Source organism: Gadus chalcogrammus, chromosome 16 (genome assembly GCF_026213295.1).
Source record: "Gadus chalcogrammus isolate NIFS_2021 chromosome 16, NIFS_Gcha_1.0, whole genome shotgun sequence".
Classification (NCBI taxonomy): domain Eukaryota; kingdom Metazoa; phylum Chordata; class Actinopteri; order Gadiformes; family Gadidae; genus Gadus; species Gadus chalcogrammus.
Window position 1 is genome coordinate 13189531 of NC_079427.1, and position 17756 is coordinate 13207286.

Sequence of the window (17756 nt, forward strand, 5' to 3'; positions counted from 1 at the left end):
ATGAATAGAATAGAAGGGAGCAAAGACACAAAATGCGGTTGCGATGGAAAAAGACATGGCAGACGTTCTATGTCGAAAGAACTAGTCAGCTAATCGCACGAGTCCGGCTCAAAGCCCGGCCACAGTCGGTTCCTTTCAGAGTCACCGAGATTGGAACACACACACACACAGAGATACCCCGCACACACAGATCCCAGCTACCACTGCAATAGCATTCCAGTAGCACCTTGTCACCAACCAATCACAAACCTGCACCCCGTCCTGCCCCCTGTCATCCCATGTAAACTGGAAAGGTCACATTTAAGTGTGAATTGACACAGAAGTCATGTTGATCCCTGCGGGGGGTGGAGAATAACATGGCTGATGTTGTGATGAATAGGCCATGGTGGAGAACAGCATGCGGTGGGTAAGAAATGCCAAAGAGGATTAGAAAACTAGCATCGTTTGTGGCTCAATGACAATACGACAGTGAGCTTAGATACGCTGCCCAAAGTCCCTTAGTTCACGGATTTGGGCCGTAATACGACAGCAATGCTCAATCAAACATTACACAAAACACACTGTTTTCTATTCCTCTTATAAATGGTTGCTTTCTCTAGATTCTTAAATTGCTCAGACCGGGATACAACATGTGTAAATCCAAATAGGTTTACAATATTGTTGGCATTAAGAAAGCCTATGTAAAATAGTGGCCACAAGCCAAGAACTCATGTTGTAACCCAATCCATATTTATAGAATCTTTATTGTTGTCATGTTGTTATGATGTGGAAATTAACAGAGAATCATGTGTCAGAGGTCATTCATCCTATACACAGGCAACCCCTCACTGCTTTCCTTCCAAACAAACAGTTTGCTTGTTATCGTTGGTAATATATTTGGAGTGCTAGGTGACTGTACAGGATTATTCCCCCCTCCATTTCTAATTCAGTTTGCAATATTAAACTTGTGGCCCGGCATTCATTCTTCATAGGGAAACAACACCGCCAGTAGAAAAGGGGAGGTAGCCTTTGATTACAATTTGATTGGAGGTCATCTTCCAATAGCCCAAATTTGGCTGAATTGTCTCAAGATTTGCAAAAGGTTGAGGGGGGGCAGTGGTGGGTTGGTGGTGGTGGGCGAGGGGGGTTGCACCGCCTGTTGAGCATGAATGACCCTGATTAGCGACCAGGCGTGGCCTTTATTAGCCCCTGATGATTGGTGGAGACACTCACAGCAAGCTGGTCCTGGCTGAAAGCTGCCACACTGTTCCGCATTTCATTCTCACTGCCCCGCAGCGGTATCAGGGACACGTTACCATGGCGAATGTCAGGCGGCGGCGGGCGGGTGCTGCGGCGGTGCTGCACGCCGTGCTCGGGCCACACGTCCCCGTCGAACTGGAGAGGAGAGACGGGGAGGGCGAACTCTGGTTTCATACATTATGGTGCTAATCTGAGAATAATACACAGTATGTGTTGGCTGGTGTGTTGAAGGGAGCTGTAGGCAGGATTCCAGAGCTATTATTTGAGTGTAAATTGTCAGAAATTGCCTAGCCATCCGGCAGCTATTAGTGAGTGAAATGCCCTGGGAGACTATGAGTTTGGGGTTGACTGCGCCTGCCTCTGTGCAAGCCAATTCCTGACCAGACAGGGCTTTTTCTTCCCTGATTGCTCCTAGGAATCTTCCCGGTCAATCACAGGTGCGTGAAATGCAGCAATTTGGTTGTTTTGGTCGTTTAGTTTCAACACTTTGCCGCCTCACGCTCTCTTTCTGTGCTCTCTCATTACAACCCTCAAACCTCACCTACCGTACCTTTAACTTAAAAAAAGTCCCCCCAAATCAAAAGACTGTTTAACCTGCAGGTTGCAGCTAGACTCGCGTGTGTGTGTGTGTGTGTACAACACAAATCATATGGGGGATCTCACACACACAGGTTAGTATCATCTTCATGCATAGTAAGAATTGATTTCCCACTGGTACTACAGCAATGTCTTAGAGTAGCGAGTCGTTATTGGCCATTGGATTTCTGATTAAGAGAGAAGGCAGGGGACCCAAGCACTGAACCACAAGGTGTATTAAATCCTCCAGAGCCACCAGATACCGTCTCCTCACCTCACTTATCCTACATTAACATTTGATCCGATTCCTTATTTAACCAAGCAGTCTCCCTGGAACTACTCCCTTCACCTGAAATACACTAAGCACTGGGCCATCCTCTGTGAAGTCCCCGTGGGAGCTGTATGTGTGAACTGAAGTGTCAGAATTCGCCCCACCAGGGTTAAATCGGCCACCCCCCTATTCTAAAGTCTTGAGAATCGGAGCATCTGAGAATTCACAACGAGTGATTGGGGCGTGTTGATGCGAGCGAATGACGTTCGCATCGTATGACTGACGCAAAACAGGGAGCATAGAGTGTATCTGCTTCATACTTTTCTCTTTTTGCCTGTTTTTTTTGCTTTCCAACTTCTTTCTGCTTTCCACTCTTTTGTTGAGTGCAAATATATACATATCCACCCAAAAACGAAATAAATGCAGCGTTGATATCACCGCAGAAAAGTCAGCGTTACTGACTCGGTAGCCTCACCCGCGGTCTTCGAGGTGTTGTAAACAAAACACTGTGACTACCGCTGAATGCTTTCTGCGTCACGTCCTGCCTCCCACACGCTCTACCCGGGCAACACCCCTCGCCTGCAGTGGGAATACGTTGGGTCTCCTGTTGTGTCTTTCATGTGCGAAAGGGCAACATCTGGTCATCTTTGGACTGGATTCTCTGGAGTTCATCCTGAATTCATGTGTGAAAGTAAGGCAAGAGTGAAATGTAAGTTCAATTGTGCGCGTTCTCACCTGGATACTGAGGAAAGTTGCAAACCACTCGGTCATCTCAGCCTCACTGCTACAGCACAGATACCTAGAGAAGGGAAGGAGGGGAACACGGTCAATCCGAGGGGAAGAGAAATAAAGGGAGTGTGGTGGGGTTTTGGACAAAGACCCTAGAAAGTCTAAAGTATTTTTCAAAAACTCATGACAGGAAGAGAATGAACAGAGTACAAAATCAATCAAAGTTCTTCAAAAGAGGAGAGGATAAAATTTAATTGACATTCTCTTTTCCTAGTCGGCCGGCAGAAGAGCCGGGAGCATAAACAACAAGTTTGATGCCTTATTTAAACTTCCAACAAAGAACAGTACTGATTAGGGCCCCCAGTGTCTGCCTGCATGTGTTTGTGCGTGCGCATGTGTGTTTGTGCGTGCGTGTGTGTGTCAGGGTTTCAGTGTGAGATGGCGCTCTGAGTCATCAGCACTGATGTGGAGCTGAATAGAGATGCTTTATTTATCCAGTCATTATTGTAGGCGCTGATTTGGACCAAGCAATTATTCATGAGCTCTCCACTGAGACAACAAGCCCACCCACCCACACATCCACCCACCCCCAAAAAACAACACGCTAATGCCTGAACATAAGGAACACAGCCCTGTAATAGGATAGGAATTCAGTTAAAAAAAAGATGTTATTTTCTCTCTCACACACACACACACACACACACACACACACACACACACACACACACACACACACACACACACACACACACACACACACACACACACACACACACACACTCGACAAATGCAGATGAATGTAGCTCTAGAAAGATCAACGATGACATGAAATAATCACATCAGATGCACAAATACACGCAAACACACAGTCGCAAAGGCCCCACGCTCACACCTTGGGGTTACACCCTTGCTGACGTCACCGCAGCCCATCAGTGCTCATTAAGCGATCATTATGGCGACAGAGCGCTGTGGAGTCACTTCCTGGTGGGGTGTTCCACGACGCACACACACTCATCACACGTCATTAGTATTTGGGAATGGTGCAACGAGTTCCCGTTCCCAAACGGAACAGAGCACGTGTCCAACCAAGAGAGAGACATTTCTGAGAGGTCATCACACATAGCGGTGGGGATCTCTGAAAAGGCTGTGCAGACACACAACGATTGTCCACAGAAATGTATGGCGTTCAGCATGACCATCACCTTTTTAAGCTGTATACAGAAAATAAGCCATTCCAGGAAATGAACGATGCTTCCCATTCTCTGTTATTTGCATCTCATTGCGTTGGTCCGCTCCCCTGTCCACCCAAGGTCTCTCGTTCTCTCTCTGTCCTCCTCTAACAAACTGATCTCACTCGACCATGGTGCCCACTACCTGCTCCGCTCCTCTCTCCGCAGCCCCGCCTCCAGCCCCGCCTTCAGCCCCGCCTCCAGCCCGTGCCGCCGGGTCAAGTGGGGGCTGCCACGTGCCGCGGGGGACGGACCGTGACGGAGAGAGAGAGAGAGATGGGGACCCACCGCGTGACCACCACACACACAGACACACACCGCTCCAATTACAGCCAGGCCGACCACCACAGCTGCTGAAGACAGCTAGGCTGCAGTCTGTCCCCGCTAAGAGCCGTGCTATCACACGCACGCACGCACGCACGCACGCACGCACGCACACGCACACGCACACACACACACACACACACACTATCCCATAGTCACATTAGCAACACATAGAAGGTTGCATTTAAACACGTTAAAGAAGAGAAGCACACACACACTTAGGGGGGGATGTATGCATGAGAAGCAGCAGGGCTTAGGATAAATGCATGGCTACAGGTGTGCTGCCGGTGTGTTTAGATCCCGGGTGGAAGTGACCTTTCACATGCTCCGGTCTCCACACAGTCACACAGCGCCCTGACCTGTTTTATTGCTGCCGACCGAAGACTACTGGGGGATTTTCCATCACACACACACACACACACACACACACACACACACACACACACACACACACACACACACACACACACACACACACACACACACACACACACACACACACACACACACACACACACACACTAGTACAGAATGCAGCTGTTTGTAGGTGGACTGTTTGCCACGCAATCAAAGCCATTATCAAACATGACCACGCAATTGAAACATTTAGAGAGAAGCACATGGGGGACGTGGTCACTTAGTGAATCCCCTGGGAGTGTGGCATTTCTATTCATCTCATTCATTCACGTCAAGTGATTTTTATAGTCCTAATCATAAATTCCTAATATAATTTGAACTGCCGTTTATAATGTTGTAAAATGCTCATTGCAACAGTCATAATTTACTGTAGTCAATTATTACAAAACGTGTCTTCCAACAAGCTTATCAGGGAAAGCACCACTGCATCCTTAATTTAGGACTTTTAAAATAAACAGATTCTTCTCTGGCAGTCTATTCTGGCAGGAAATAACTGCGACCTGTCTCCAGGACACCAGCCTCACTGAAAGATACTTGGTCTGTTGCCCTGGGAAAGGAATGTCCCCGAATTCCCATATTACCAACACATTCACGAGCCACTCACCACTGCTGTCTTTCGGGCTTCTCCTGTTTCTCACTTTGATACACCATCGTCAAGCCCCAACTAGAAACACACACAGAGAGAGACGAGAGTCAGGAGAAAACACATGGTTGAGCGGGATTGTGTGAGACCAAAAGTGTAGAAATGTAATAGATGAACGTTCAACAGATAAGCACTACCTAGTTAGATTAGCCTGCCCCCTAGTGGCTCTTCTGGCTATTGCCAGACCAAGCTCAATCGTAGATTGCACGTTTGTCTGGGGTAGCTGCTGTCATTTTCTTCAGCACAGGAGGCGTGATCATTTTTTCCCTTTCAATACATCAGAATGTGGAAGTTGCAATGACGATCGCATTCATGAGAGCTAATCTTGTTAGTCAACCAGTCTGACGACCTTATAAGGTTCCACAAGAACACAGCCTGAATGGCCAGGGTCGTACAGGACCTGTGATATCCTTGTCTGTGCCCTATAATCTAATAAACCAGTCTGGCTGACTGTAAACTGTGCCTCGACATTGAATGGTTAAAGAGGAGCAGAATGTCTCCTCACTAATATCTGCATTAATGAGCACATGTTTTCCCCAGTGGTGACACTAATGAGCTTATGAGGGGTTAGCAACTTAGCATGCTAGCTACACATGTCAAAGACGGGCAGAGAATGGAATCAGTGGGTTCCACATATGCTCTCCGGTGATGCATGTGTTGATTGAATTATGAACACATGAAGGGGGATTCTGGTGAATACAACAGTGCACAATGCTGTCGGCAGTGCTTGCACGGTGTGGAACCCTCGACAGGGCTTCCTTTACCTAGAAGGAGGACGGACTTTCTTCTTAATGCCCAGGTAGATCCTCAAGCTCTTCACCGACCAATCCCGTTCAGGCCGGTTACTCTGTAAAAGGTCAGAGAGGAACGGGAGTCTTATAATACAGCGGCCATCTTGGGTCCATGTTGTTGCTGTACACCAGCAGTGTGGTGGAAACTGAGTGCGGATTTCTGCATTCACTACCACCAAACTGGTGTTCAGCACCAAGATTTCTCCAAGGTGAATGAAGGACAACAGATGGGTCAATAAATGGCAGGGCGGAACTTGGATGGAAAACAATAGAGTGTTTGTGTGTTGTGTGTTTTCCTGTTTACCCTGACTTCTTTGTACATCCTCAGGGTGTTGGCGTTGAGGATGAAGTAGCGTTCATGGAAGCCTCCCAGGCCCAGGATGCTGCGCTCTTCTCTAAACTTCATCAATCCGTTTTTGGCCACGTCCACTTTAGTGGCTGAAAGAATGGAAAACAAAAATGCTGAGAGGATTAATGCAAATTTTTTTTTGTGTGTGCTTTTGCGTTTCTTTCTTTAAGAAAGTAGTGCAATCCTTGGTCGCTTTTAACTCACTTTATTTGTTAAAGTAGGCATGTTTCAGTATGGTAACTATGAAGCATAACGGAGGGAATTGTATCTAACGCGTGCGAGAATAATACCGTGATTGCTTCAAGCCCCGGGCTTAGGCCCGGTTCTCTCCGCGGTGTACCTATTGATCTCTCCCCTCTCCATCTGAATCACGCGCTTTTGCCCGTCAAGTGGGCGTGGCCTATGTGAAGTGGGCGTGACCGGGGTGACGTAATGGCTCCGCCATCCTCACCTGTCTAAAGGCGCTGCCATCTGTGGCTAGAGTAATTATTGCAGCTTATCTGTTCGATCCTGCTTCCTAGTGGCTATGTGAGGGTAATGCAGCTTATCTGTTCGATCCTGCTTCCTTGTGGCTATGTGAGGATAATGCAGCTTATCTGTTCGATCCTGCTTCCTTGTGGCTATGTGAGGATAATGCAGCTTATCTGTTCGATCCTGCTTCCTAGTGGCTATGTGAGGGTAATGCAGCTTGTGTGTTCGATCCTGCTTCCTAATGGCTATGTGGGGGCAGCTTATGTGCTTAAAATACGTAACAGTGCGTTACCTTATATTTTTGAGGACCTGAGTGGGTGGATGTATATATATATATATATATATATATATGTGTGCGTGCATGCGTGTGTGCGTGTGTGACATGCAGCCATTTACCCAGGTAGACCTTCATAATCTCCATGGCGAGATGCTTCTTGATGAGCAGGTAGGAGTCCGTTCCTAGTGAGTGCAGCATGGCCAACACCCGTTCCTGATAGTGCAGCGGCCGTTCTGTTGGGGGGAAAGCAGGAAAACCAGAAAGATGGCGAGTTTTCAGTTTGAGAGCCTGTCAGCCTGGAAGCATGGGGTATTATCAGAGTCACTTTCCTGTAAACGCGGCAAGGGACTTCCTGTTCCTGGATAAAGGTCCACCAGATGGCCGCACATCTAAAAGCCAGTTGTGTTTCTATTCTCACGCCAGGCGCTTCATTACACCCCGAGGCAATGCATTTCGTTGACTAGGCAAAGCAGAAAATGACGCCGGTGGAATATCAAGTGGATGTTCCTCCCCTTGATCTCCCTCACCAATCTCCTCCTTCACACTAATCTCCCAGCAGCTCCAGTAGTCCTTCTCCTTGATGGGAATATTCCGCCGGTCCAGGATCTCACAGGTCAGCTCTGCCGCCGTCATGGAGCCAGGGATCTGAGGTGTGGGAGAGGGAGAGGGAGACGTAGGCGAAGGAGAGGAGGGAGATGGAGTCAGAGGAGCAAGACCAAAGGGTAAGATGAGAGAGCGGGACGTTTAGGGTGGCGATGTAGGAGGGAGAGAAGGAAGATTGAGCGCGAGAGAAGGCGAGATGGAGAATTGGAAGGAGAAGGAGGGGGAGAAGTGGAGGCAGAGGGACAATTGGAGGGATTAGGGAGATTGATAAAGAGAGGGGGGAGGAGATGGCGTACGCAATGGAGAGGCAAATTGCAAAAGCAAGAGAGAATGAGAGAGAGACAGAAAGTGAGACAGAAAGAGAGAAGGAGGAGATATGAAAAACAGCAGAATGGTATGGAGAGGGAGAGAGAGGCATTCACATCGGATCCAAGATTAGAAGGTAATGTCTAATTTACTGATCAATTGTATATTCTGCAGTTCATCTTGGTCTTCTTTTTCGGGGAGGGCTCACCTTTACATGCTGTTCAGCTGTTTCAGTCTTTTCCTCCAAGTACACGGTGCAGATAAAATCCCCAGAGCCATTTGTCTGGACACACACGCACACAAACACACGTTCATCATTGTGCAACTTCGATACCAACATTGAGTGCACCATGTACATGTGAATGCAGACTGTGGGGATGTGGGAATAGACGACTCACAGGGACTTTTGTATTACAGCTCTCTCGCACTTTGATGATGGCTGTGATCTCATCCAGTTGCTTCTTCAACTGCTGCTCATCCACCTAGGAATCATATTGAAAGACACACAAATATAAATCTGATTGTTTGATTGTTTGATCAAACAATCTGACTAGGGCCTCCCAGGATCCCAAAGCCCTCCACAAAATCTTCCATCGTAATCCCAACACTGGTATTATCCAACAATGGCTGATCTTAATTTCTTTGCTGACTCCCAGCACGCTCATTTCACAACAACACTCATCACTAATCCATTTAATGAGAAGATGATTACAAAATATGAAGCCGTTGATGCCTTTTTCTTGTATCCTTCTTCTTGCGTAGGGAACACAAACATTAGTAGACTGTAGGAATCTCATCTCTGTTGCAATCCTAAACCCTATTCTATCCTGACCCACTCCCTAAGAACTCATTGCAAGACAACCTTCATTGTTCTCTGTAAAAACCCATGTGTGGCAGAGCATTTGGCCTGTTCAAACCTTTGCCATGGGAGTTTTTAAAACATCCTGCCGTATCAGAATATCTATCAGCTCTATGTGTGTTTGAGAGGAAGTTCAAACAATAAAAAACCCTGACATTGTGTCATCCGCCTCACACTGTGATGCAAACTCGAGAACATGGCAGTTATTAATGTTCCAGAATAGGAACAAAAAAGGGGAACCAACTACAAAGGCTCAAGGAATATGCCAGTTGTCTGCCACTTCACTGCAGAGTATAGCAAAGCATTTGGGAGAAGAAAAGCGGGTAGTGTTGTTAATTACATGCAACTAAATGTTGTTTAATTATCGTTAAATAACAGTGCCGAAGTTACAACTTGAATTCTGGCGGGAATTGCTGTAGCAAATAACCACTTAGTTCGTAATAGAGTGTGAATGTTTTTTTCCCTCTGTTAATGCTCTACATGGAAAACCTTTAATTAAGAATGAAAAGGACGGGCAAATGATACAAACAATTAACACCATAGAGATGTCTTGCTGAAATACACCCAAACATATTGATTCTGACTAGTTAAAAATAAATCACACTAATGAAATGAATCCTCAGATTGCCCTTGGTAAAACAGATCTTTACATTTGACATGTAAACATACATTTGGTATATTCTCAGCTGTATTACAGACCACGTGGGCAGCGAGCCTGACCTCAAAGATGCGCGTGTAGTGTTCTATGAGGCCCTCGATGACCAGGCCGGCTGTGTAGTCCTTGCCGTCGGTCTGGAAGAGCGTGGGACCAAACACTATGGCCAGGTTGTGGAGGTTCATCTGGTTCAGCTCGGAGAACCGCTGCACACTGAGGAAGGCCCCCAGAACCCAATGCCATGCACAAGAGCAAGAGAGACGGAGAAACACCACAGAGAGAACAAGAGAGAGATTCAACGGATGCATGTTACTCCATGTACAGTTTCAAAACAGCCTTAATCTACTAAATCTTTACTATAATGTTTTTCCCATTTTGGAAACATCCGCCAAACAACATGATTTGTACAGAACGATTAATGAAAGGTCAATGTAACAATAGATACAATATCACCAGGGATATCAACAGTAACAATAAGGTGGGGCTGTGTGGCTCTTCTCACCAGTAGAGGTGTTTCACCAGGGCTGTCAGAGTGGCCTTGTTGACACAGGGCAGTCTGCTCAGCAGCAGCTGGTATTGGGCTATCTTCTGGCTGTGTTCCGGCAGGGCTGATGGGGAGAAGGATGAGGAGAGAGAGAGAGAGAGGGAGAGGGAAAGAAGATATTGAAAACAAGATTAAGGGTAGTGCAGAAAGATTCAACAGTACCAGAAAATGTAGCTGTACCACTAATTAATTGGGTTTCTTTTTACATGCATCGTGCTCGGAGAATAATGTGTGATTAAGCACTTCCCGCAATCCCAATCATTGTTGAGAATACGTTTTGTAACACACGGCTTAGTCAGCGGTGCTGCACTTTGCACCTATCAAGTGAGACGTTTTTTACAGAACAATCAGCGCAAGGAAAAGTAAGACAAAGGAGGAAGGCGTACTCCTTCAGAGCCGCCGGCTGGGACGAGGGGGCAGCGGCGCGTCTTACCAACGGTGCTCAGCCAGGCGGCGGTGGCCTCGGGGGTGAACAGGCCCGCCTCCACGTCCCTGAAGAAGCGCTTGAGGGCGTTGCTGACGTCGTCCACCTGGTGCACGCCCTCCCGGAGGCAGATGCTGCGCGCGTCGCGGCGGAACTCGTCACACAGCGCCGCCACGCGCGAGTTCACCCCGCTCTTGCGGTAGATTCCCTCCGAGGTCAGCCCTGAGCGGCGCACGTCACACACACACACACACACACACACACACACAGACAGACAGACACACAGACAGACCGACACGCAGGAGCGCACACACACACACAAGCGCACACTCAAGAGCGCGCGCACACACAAGAGTGCGCACACACGCAAACACACACACACACACACACACACACACACACACACACACACACACACACACACACACACACACACACACACACACACACACACACACACACACACACACACACACACAGGAAACACTAATGAACAGAGTGCTTTTTGTGTTTCTGAGTGCAAACAGCCAGACACACGTTCAAGGGCATTTCATCTTGATTAATTTTGCATTTGTTTTAAATCAAAAGCAACCTAGAGTCGTTGGAAAAGGTAGTGCTTTGTGTGCAGGTAGGTTGAGTACATGGGGTTTCAAACCTAGAAACCTTTTGTGTGTGTCGAAACATTCAAACCACATGAATGCAAATGACTTAACCGGTAAACCAGGTGCAAGACAGGCTTACAGCATTAAAGTCTTATTACACCCTATGACGGGGTAAATACTGGTTCTCGCATGATTTAAATGTGGAGCTGAGAGAAGGCTAGGTTCTGTACTATTTACCCTGAAAAGTTCATCCAACCAATTGGATTAACCTTCACGACAGCAAAATAGCCTCGTACTCATGCAGGCTCACACTCTTTTAGACACTAGCCTTCATCATTCAGGAGAAATCAGCGTGAAAGTAAAGGCCATGACAGGGGTATTTAGAGGTTTCTTGGTTTCTGTGTCCCGTGCTGCTATTTGCAGCACAACCCTCCCCTTCCAGGGACGGTGGAATCAAAAGGGGGGTGTTAAAAGTCAAAGGCCTCACCGCACTGGGTGATGTATCCGATGCAGCTGTGCACTATGACGGGTATGTCCGTGTCCGTGAGCTGCTGTTGACTCAGGGTGTCCCCGCCGCTGCCCGCAGCGCTCTGGATGGCAGAGCACCAGCCGGCAAAGTCCAGCTTCCTCTCCCCCTCCATGTACAGAGTCCTGGGACCACGGGACCAGAACACCCACCAGGGAGAGAGCCAGGGTGAAGAGGTGAAGGGAGGAGGGTGGGGAAGATAAATAGGAGCACGCGGAGAGAAGGCGGGGCACAGGAAGAGGGAGAAAGGAAGAGCAAAGAGAGAGTGGGAGGGAGAAGAATGTGTGAATAGAGAGTTTTTTTGTTCCTCGTTTCTAGTTTGTGTCCATATGTCAAGGGGTTGATGTTGTAATTGTACACGACAATATACAAAAATGAAAATATATGTAAAAAGTTTAATTGCGCAATATGTGATCGTTCATCATAGAGCAGCACCTTCCGTCAGAGACTGATTGTACCAATTTGCAAAACTGAGAGATACAGGAAGTTTAGTAAAGCAGCTGCTATAAGGTTTTACAATGCACAAAAAATTAACTGCACTTTATTATTTATTTATTGTATTTTAACTTAAGTATGAAAGCTATCTGAGGAAATGTGTGGTGTTACGTCAGTCTTTAAGCTGCAGTGTCACTGTGATTTCCTGTAAAGGATTATGAAATTGATCTATCTATCTATCTATCTATCTATCTATCTATCTATCTATCTATCTATCTATCTATCTATCGTTTGGTTAGAACTCATGCATCGGTGTACAGGCAATGCTTCCAGAAGTGCCGTGATGATTAGCTGAGGGGATGTTTGAACTGACTTTCAACCGCAGTAAAGGTCTTGAGGTCAGAAGGTCAGGAAGTTCCATCCCTTCCAAAAATAAATAGAACTGTGTTCCCTTCCCCTCACCTGCCCCTCTCCACCAGAACCAGCACCTCATTGTCTTGTTGGATTGCTTTAAAAGACAAAAAGAAAGACATTAACCACCAGATTTAGCCCTGTAAACAATTGACATGGTGACTGTTTGTTTGCCTGTAGCCTCAAATGTTCTGGACACCAAAAAATAATCATTTGAAAAATGATTTACAAAGCACTGACCATTTTTTTTTACCATCACATTTTAGTATCATACTATAATTTAGTTTAAGGAGCAGGGAGGGTTGGATGCCTAGATGGAGGTTGGCGACATGGGGGATAGAACCCAGTAGGGGAGTATGGGGGTTTTCAAACTCACAGAGCTCGAGGAGTTTGCGCAGATGGATCTCCTCTCCCTGGCTGTTGTCTAGGTAGGCGTAAAGTGTGGAGCCCACCAGAGCGAACCACCCAACCTTGGGCGTCTGCAAGTTCAACCCATCTTTGTATTTTAGTCGACCAATCCGCTCGAAGCCCAACCTCAGCAGAGGCTCTGCATTGGCTGGGATGAAGGTCTGTTAAAAGGAAAGGAGGGTCGGTCGGGCATCTATTGAATTTTTCTGAGGATACTGAATTGGACGTGTGAGGTAGACTCTTCCGTATATCCTATGGAACCTCAAGAAGGCCCTGATAAAGATGTGTTTCCCAAGTGAGATATGTTAGTGACACGCGAGTTCACACACACACACACACACACACACACACACACACACACACACACACACACACACACACACACACACACACACACACACACACACACACACACACACACACACACACACACACACACAAGGTGGCAGGAACTTAAAGTGAATACATGTACAGTGATACATGGAGGGATACCCTTGCCACCACAATATGCAGCAGCAGCAACATGCAGTTGTACAAGTACACAACCAAACACAAATGTGTTGTTCACTTCCACCACGACTATGATGTGCACGGCCATGCAGAAAGGCAGCACTTCTCAGAGAATCACTGGCTTCTATTTTTGCTTTTCCTTTCCAGATCAGAGAGTTTAACGGGAGAATCTGCTCCACTGCAACTGTCAAATAGCATTTGAGAACCAGCCGTCTTCCATTTGCCGGTGGCCAGTCGGCAGCTACATGAGATAAACCCTCGGGTAAATGTAAAGAACGCGGTGACGGACGGACAGAGAGCCAGCCCCTGAAGCCTTGATCGCTGCTTACCTTGGCGAGGGACTTGACCCATTCCCTATGACTCTCCGGGTCATCGGTGCCGAACAAATAGAGGCGGTCTGAGTCAGAGTATAGCTCAAAGGTATGGTCGTACCTGAAAGGAGAAGGGGGAGGTGCGGGGAGAGAGACAGACACGGCCAGATGGCCAAGAAGGGAAACAACATCAACAGAAGGAGAAGAGCTTCAATAAAACCCTTCTTTGGCTTGCGCATGAACGGCAGTGAGCATTACCACAGGTGTTGTTGAGATTCGCATTGTCATTTATATGTAAATACAGCCCTGATGCTTTCCTAAGGCCCCGTCCACACGAAGCCGAAACGGGCGAAACCGTTACGGTTTCGATCTATCCGGTTTCGAAGTATCTCCGTAAAGACGAAGCCAAGCGAAACCGGATAGATCTGTAGAAACGCTGTAGTAAACATTCCAGGCCCATAAGGGGCGCTGCTTCTGGTACACAAATCCAGAAGAAGAAGAAGAGGCGAGCATGCGCATAAAGGCTGCCCCCCGAACCACTAACAACACAAACAAACAGCTCTTCTACGATGGCGAACTAGATTCTCAATAAATAATGGCTTAGCAACCCAACAAGGGACATGATATGCTGCAGAACGATTACAAGCTTGTAGTCCGCCATCATCTTTTTTGTTGTGATTTCTGAGACTCCGCGGGCTTAAGAGCCATTGGCTAGGAGGTTGAGGGGTGGGGCGATGACGTCATGGTTTGCGGTTTCAGTCGGTTTCAGGCGTCCACACGAAACCAAAACGAAACCGGATAGATTTGAAACCACCTCCGAGGGTGGTTTCAGAAGTTTGCGGTTTCGGTCAGCGGATTCGCCGGCTTCGTGTGGACGGAAGGCCGAACCGTACAAGACCTTTGCGGTTTCGCCATGAAATCGGCTTCGTGTGGACGGGGCCTTAGCAGCCTGGTTTTACAGGTGTGAACGGCAAACCTTTACTGCGTGTGATGCGTCGCCCTCCCCTTTGTTCACTCCCTCTCTGTATCCATCCCTTCATCCACACAACCCGTCTTGCCCTCGTCAATGTCTCGCTCCCCGTCACGCGAACACCATCTGAGACGTACCCATGTTTCTCAGGGGGGCTGACCGCCAGACACACTATCTCGGCTGCCTTCAGCGTCCCGTTGGGGCTGGAGTTCTTGTCGCTCTCGTAGTAACTGAAGCATCCGTCGTTCAGTGTGCACCAGCGACGACTGAACTCTGTGACACACGGGAAAACGCTTGTTAAAGCTATTTGAAAACCCTCTCTGGATAACATTTTGGCCGACGTAACTGATACGGTCATGTTTAATGTCGGTAGTATTTTCGTGTGTGTGTTTTTTTTGTAATGAGAATGAGATAGTGACCAAAGTTGGTAATTTCCACTGGATGTATGTGTGGCATATATCTGAGAGTATATATAGATGTGTGTGTGTGTGCGCGTGTGCGTGTGCTTGTGCGCGTGCGTGTGCGTGTGCATGTGCGTGTGCGTGTGTGTGTGTGTGTGAATATGCGTGTGTACACGCATGTGTAAGCGTGTGTGTGCACATGCGTAACAGGGTGTGCAAGCACATGTGCGTGTGTGTGGAATGGAAATTAGCATTTCGGACAATTTATTTATTTACCACTGACGGACAGGGCTGTGCAGTGTGTGTAGGTGTCCTTTGGCCTCCGTGTGCATGTGTGTCTTTCTGCCTGTGTGTATGGGATGAGCTCACCGTCTCTGCCCTTCTTCTCTGCGATGGCACGTGCCATGGAGCCCGTCTTGTACAGGAAGCCGTTGTGGGAGACGGACGGCGAGGGCGCATAGTGCACCGTCTCCATGGCCCCGCCCACCTCGGAGCGGGGCAGCTCTGCAGGCAAAAGGCTCGGTGAGTGCCCTCGGATTGTGCAAGACATCACCACCAATACCACTACAGACTGTGTCTTCATCACACTAAGCCTCACTTTGAACAAAGTGTTGGGCAACAACAAAGAGGCATGTCGGATTTCACACACCCATTTTCCACATCAATTTTGGATAATTGAGTTGCATGGAAGTACGAAAATACTTCCAATTTTCAACAGGCACTTGAGAAGAAAAGTGAGTGAGTGAGTGAGTGAGTGAGTGAGTGAGTGAGTGAGTGAGTGAGTGAGTGAGTGAGTGAGTGAGTGAGTGAGTGAGTGAGTGAGTGAGTGAGTGAGTGAGTGAGTGAGTGAGTGAGTGAGTGAGTGAGTGAGTGAGTGTCTTAACATAGATCCCTCAAGGAAACAAAAGCAAAACACACAAACTAACAGGCAATCAGGTGCACCATCATCCTTGACCTTGACTGATACAAAAGTCGAATACGATACAGAGGAGCGGGATGTGCCCAGGGCTACCTGTGTTGAGGTTGCGGCTGAGGAACTCGGCCTGCAGGGGCTGGCCGTGAGCCGTGGCCAGGGAAAACGTCGAGGGGCAGTCGGCAATGCCGGTCGGACCGTTCACATCGGCACCGCAGAACACCAGGCTCAGTGTCTCCAGCACGTCACTGCACTGCACATTGATACACAGCGCCTGGGAGCAGGGAGGGGAGAGAGAGCGAGACAGTAGATTAGACTTGTACTCATTCACCGATTCACCGAGGGGGGGGATAACTGTATAACAGCAAGACAATTAGAAACAAAGAATGTTTCAAAAGCTATAAAAGAAAGTTAACGGAGATTTGATATAGTTATTTTGTTTGAATTGGAACATCTTTTACAAATGTTGTTGTCTGCTTTTTTTGTCTCTGCTGCTTGCAATGCGCATAAGCTTTGTGTCTCTTCCTTCCCCAAGGCGGCTTCACTGAGCAGTCTTTATTAGAGCTTAGATTGGGTCCAGAAAATCAAGTCCGCACCGGCCCGAGACGGTGAACATTCTGTCCGAGCCCGGCCCGACACATTAACTGTAATTATGAGCCCGAGCCCGATTTCAACCCGACATTTTTTTTAATCCTTGTACTTTGTACACATTTGTTACTAGGCCTACTCTGCTAAATATATATGTAAGGAATAATGTATAGAACGCCGGTCATTATCGTGACAATAAGCCCTGACAGGGCGAACAGGACATCGACGCGCAGCGAAGGTGTCTCGCTTCGCCCTGAAGGGGCTTATTAACGACCGGCGACGTTCTAGACATTATCCCGCTTATTACACGGCTACTTGACAAAACAAAAAAAAAACTTCATATGGTGTGTCTTTTTACAATTTATTCGTTACCAGCATTCGTAGTGTTGATCAGCAGTGAAATAGTCCGCCAAAGATGTTGACGTCGCTTAGCAACCGAAGATGCTGGGGTTGACAAGTTACCGGACTACTTACTACCCATGCAAGTGAACGAAGCATTCCACGGCATTGAGAAGACCCGTGTAATAAAGGTCTATAATATTTCTGTTTATGGCATAGATTTCTCCTCAGATTAGGCAAATAAAGCAATGATTAAAACAAACAAAAAAAAACACAAACGCCCGATCAAAGGCCCGGCCCGACCCGGCTCGAGGATATTGGTGGGAAATATCGGCCCGACCCGGGCCGATCAATCAAAACCCTCATTGTTTTACATGAATTGGCTAAACAAATGACCACTGTAGCATATTTAAAACACAATTCAAATTGTGCAGAGAATTATTTCCATTGGACATTCTGACCGGAGACATTTAGAATTTTCGGTCCTCCTCATTTTTTTCCAGTCAATGGTAATTACCGGACAATGGAAACTCTGGTGTGTGTGTGAATGTGGTGGTGTCAGCATGAGAAGAACAGCTTATCAGTTCATAGGAATAGTTCCTCAAAATTTCAGGAACTTGGCAATTGACTGAGCC

The 17756-nt window shown here is 47.4% G+C and overlaps 1 protein-coding gene across 3 annotated transcripts in view; it reads right to left on the minus strand.

Annotated features, from left to right (window-relative positions):
• LOC130406325 (arf-GAP with Rho-GAP domain, ANK repeat and PH domain-containing protein 1-like) overlaps nt 1-17756 on the minus strand; it is a 38704-nt gene that overhangs the window by 4529 nt on the left and 16419 nt on the right. For 2 of the 3 annotated variants that reach the window (XM_056611836.1, XM_056611838.1), the window contains exons 13-31: nt 16294-16468; nt 15651-15785; nt 15018-15153; nt 13929-14031; nt 13058-13250; nt 12733-12778; nt 11797-11960; nt 10717-10929; nt 10242-10347; nt 9805-9952; nt 8624-8707; nt 8434-8508; nt 7844-7961; nt 7436-7549; nt 6524-6657; nt 6193-6275; nt 5390-5449; nt 2822-2885; nt 1213-1374 (exon numbers count right to left, since the gene is read on the minus strand). In XM_056611836.1, the coding sequence (XP_056467811.1) occupies nt 1213-1374; nt 2822-2885; nt 5390-5449; nt 6193-6275; nt 6524-6657; nt 7436-7549; nt 7844-7961; nt 8434-8508; nt 8624-8707; nt 9805-9952; nt 10242-10347; nt 10717-10929; nt 11797-11960; nt 12733-12778; nt 13058-13250; nt 13929-14031; nt 15018-15153; nt 15651-15785; nt 16294-16468 (2313 nt within the window). The remainder of the gene's footprint in view (nt 1-1212; nt 1375-2821; nt 2886-5389; nt 5450-6192; nt 6276-6523; nt 6658-7435; nt 7550-7843; nt 7962-8433; nt 8509-8623; nt 8708-9804; nt 9953-10241; nt 10348-10716; nt 10930-11796; nt 11961-12732; nt 12779-13057; nt 13251-13928; nt 14032-15017; nt 15154-15650; nt 15786-16293; nt 16469-17756) is intronic. The other variant, XM_056611837.1, reaches the window with a different exon arrangement.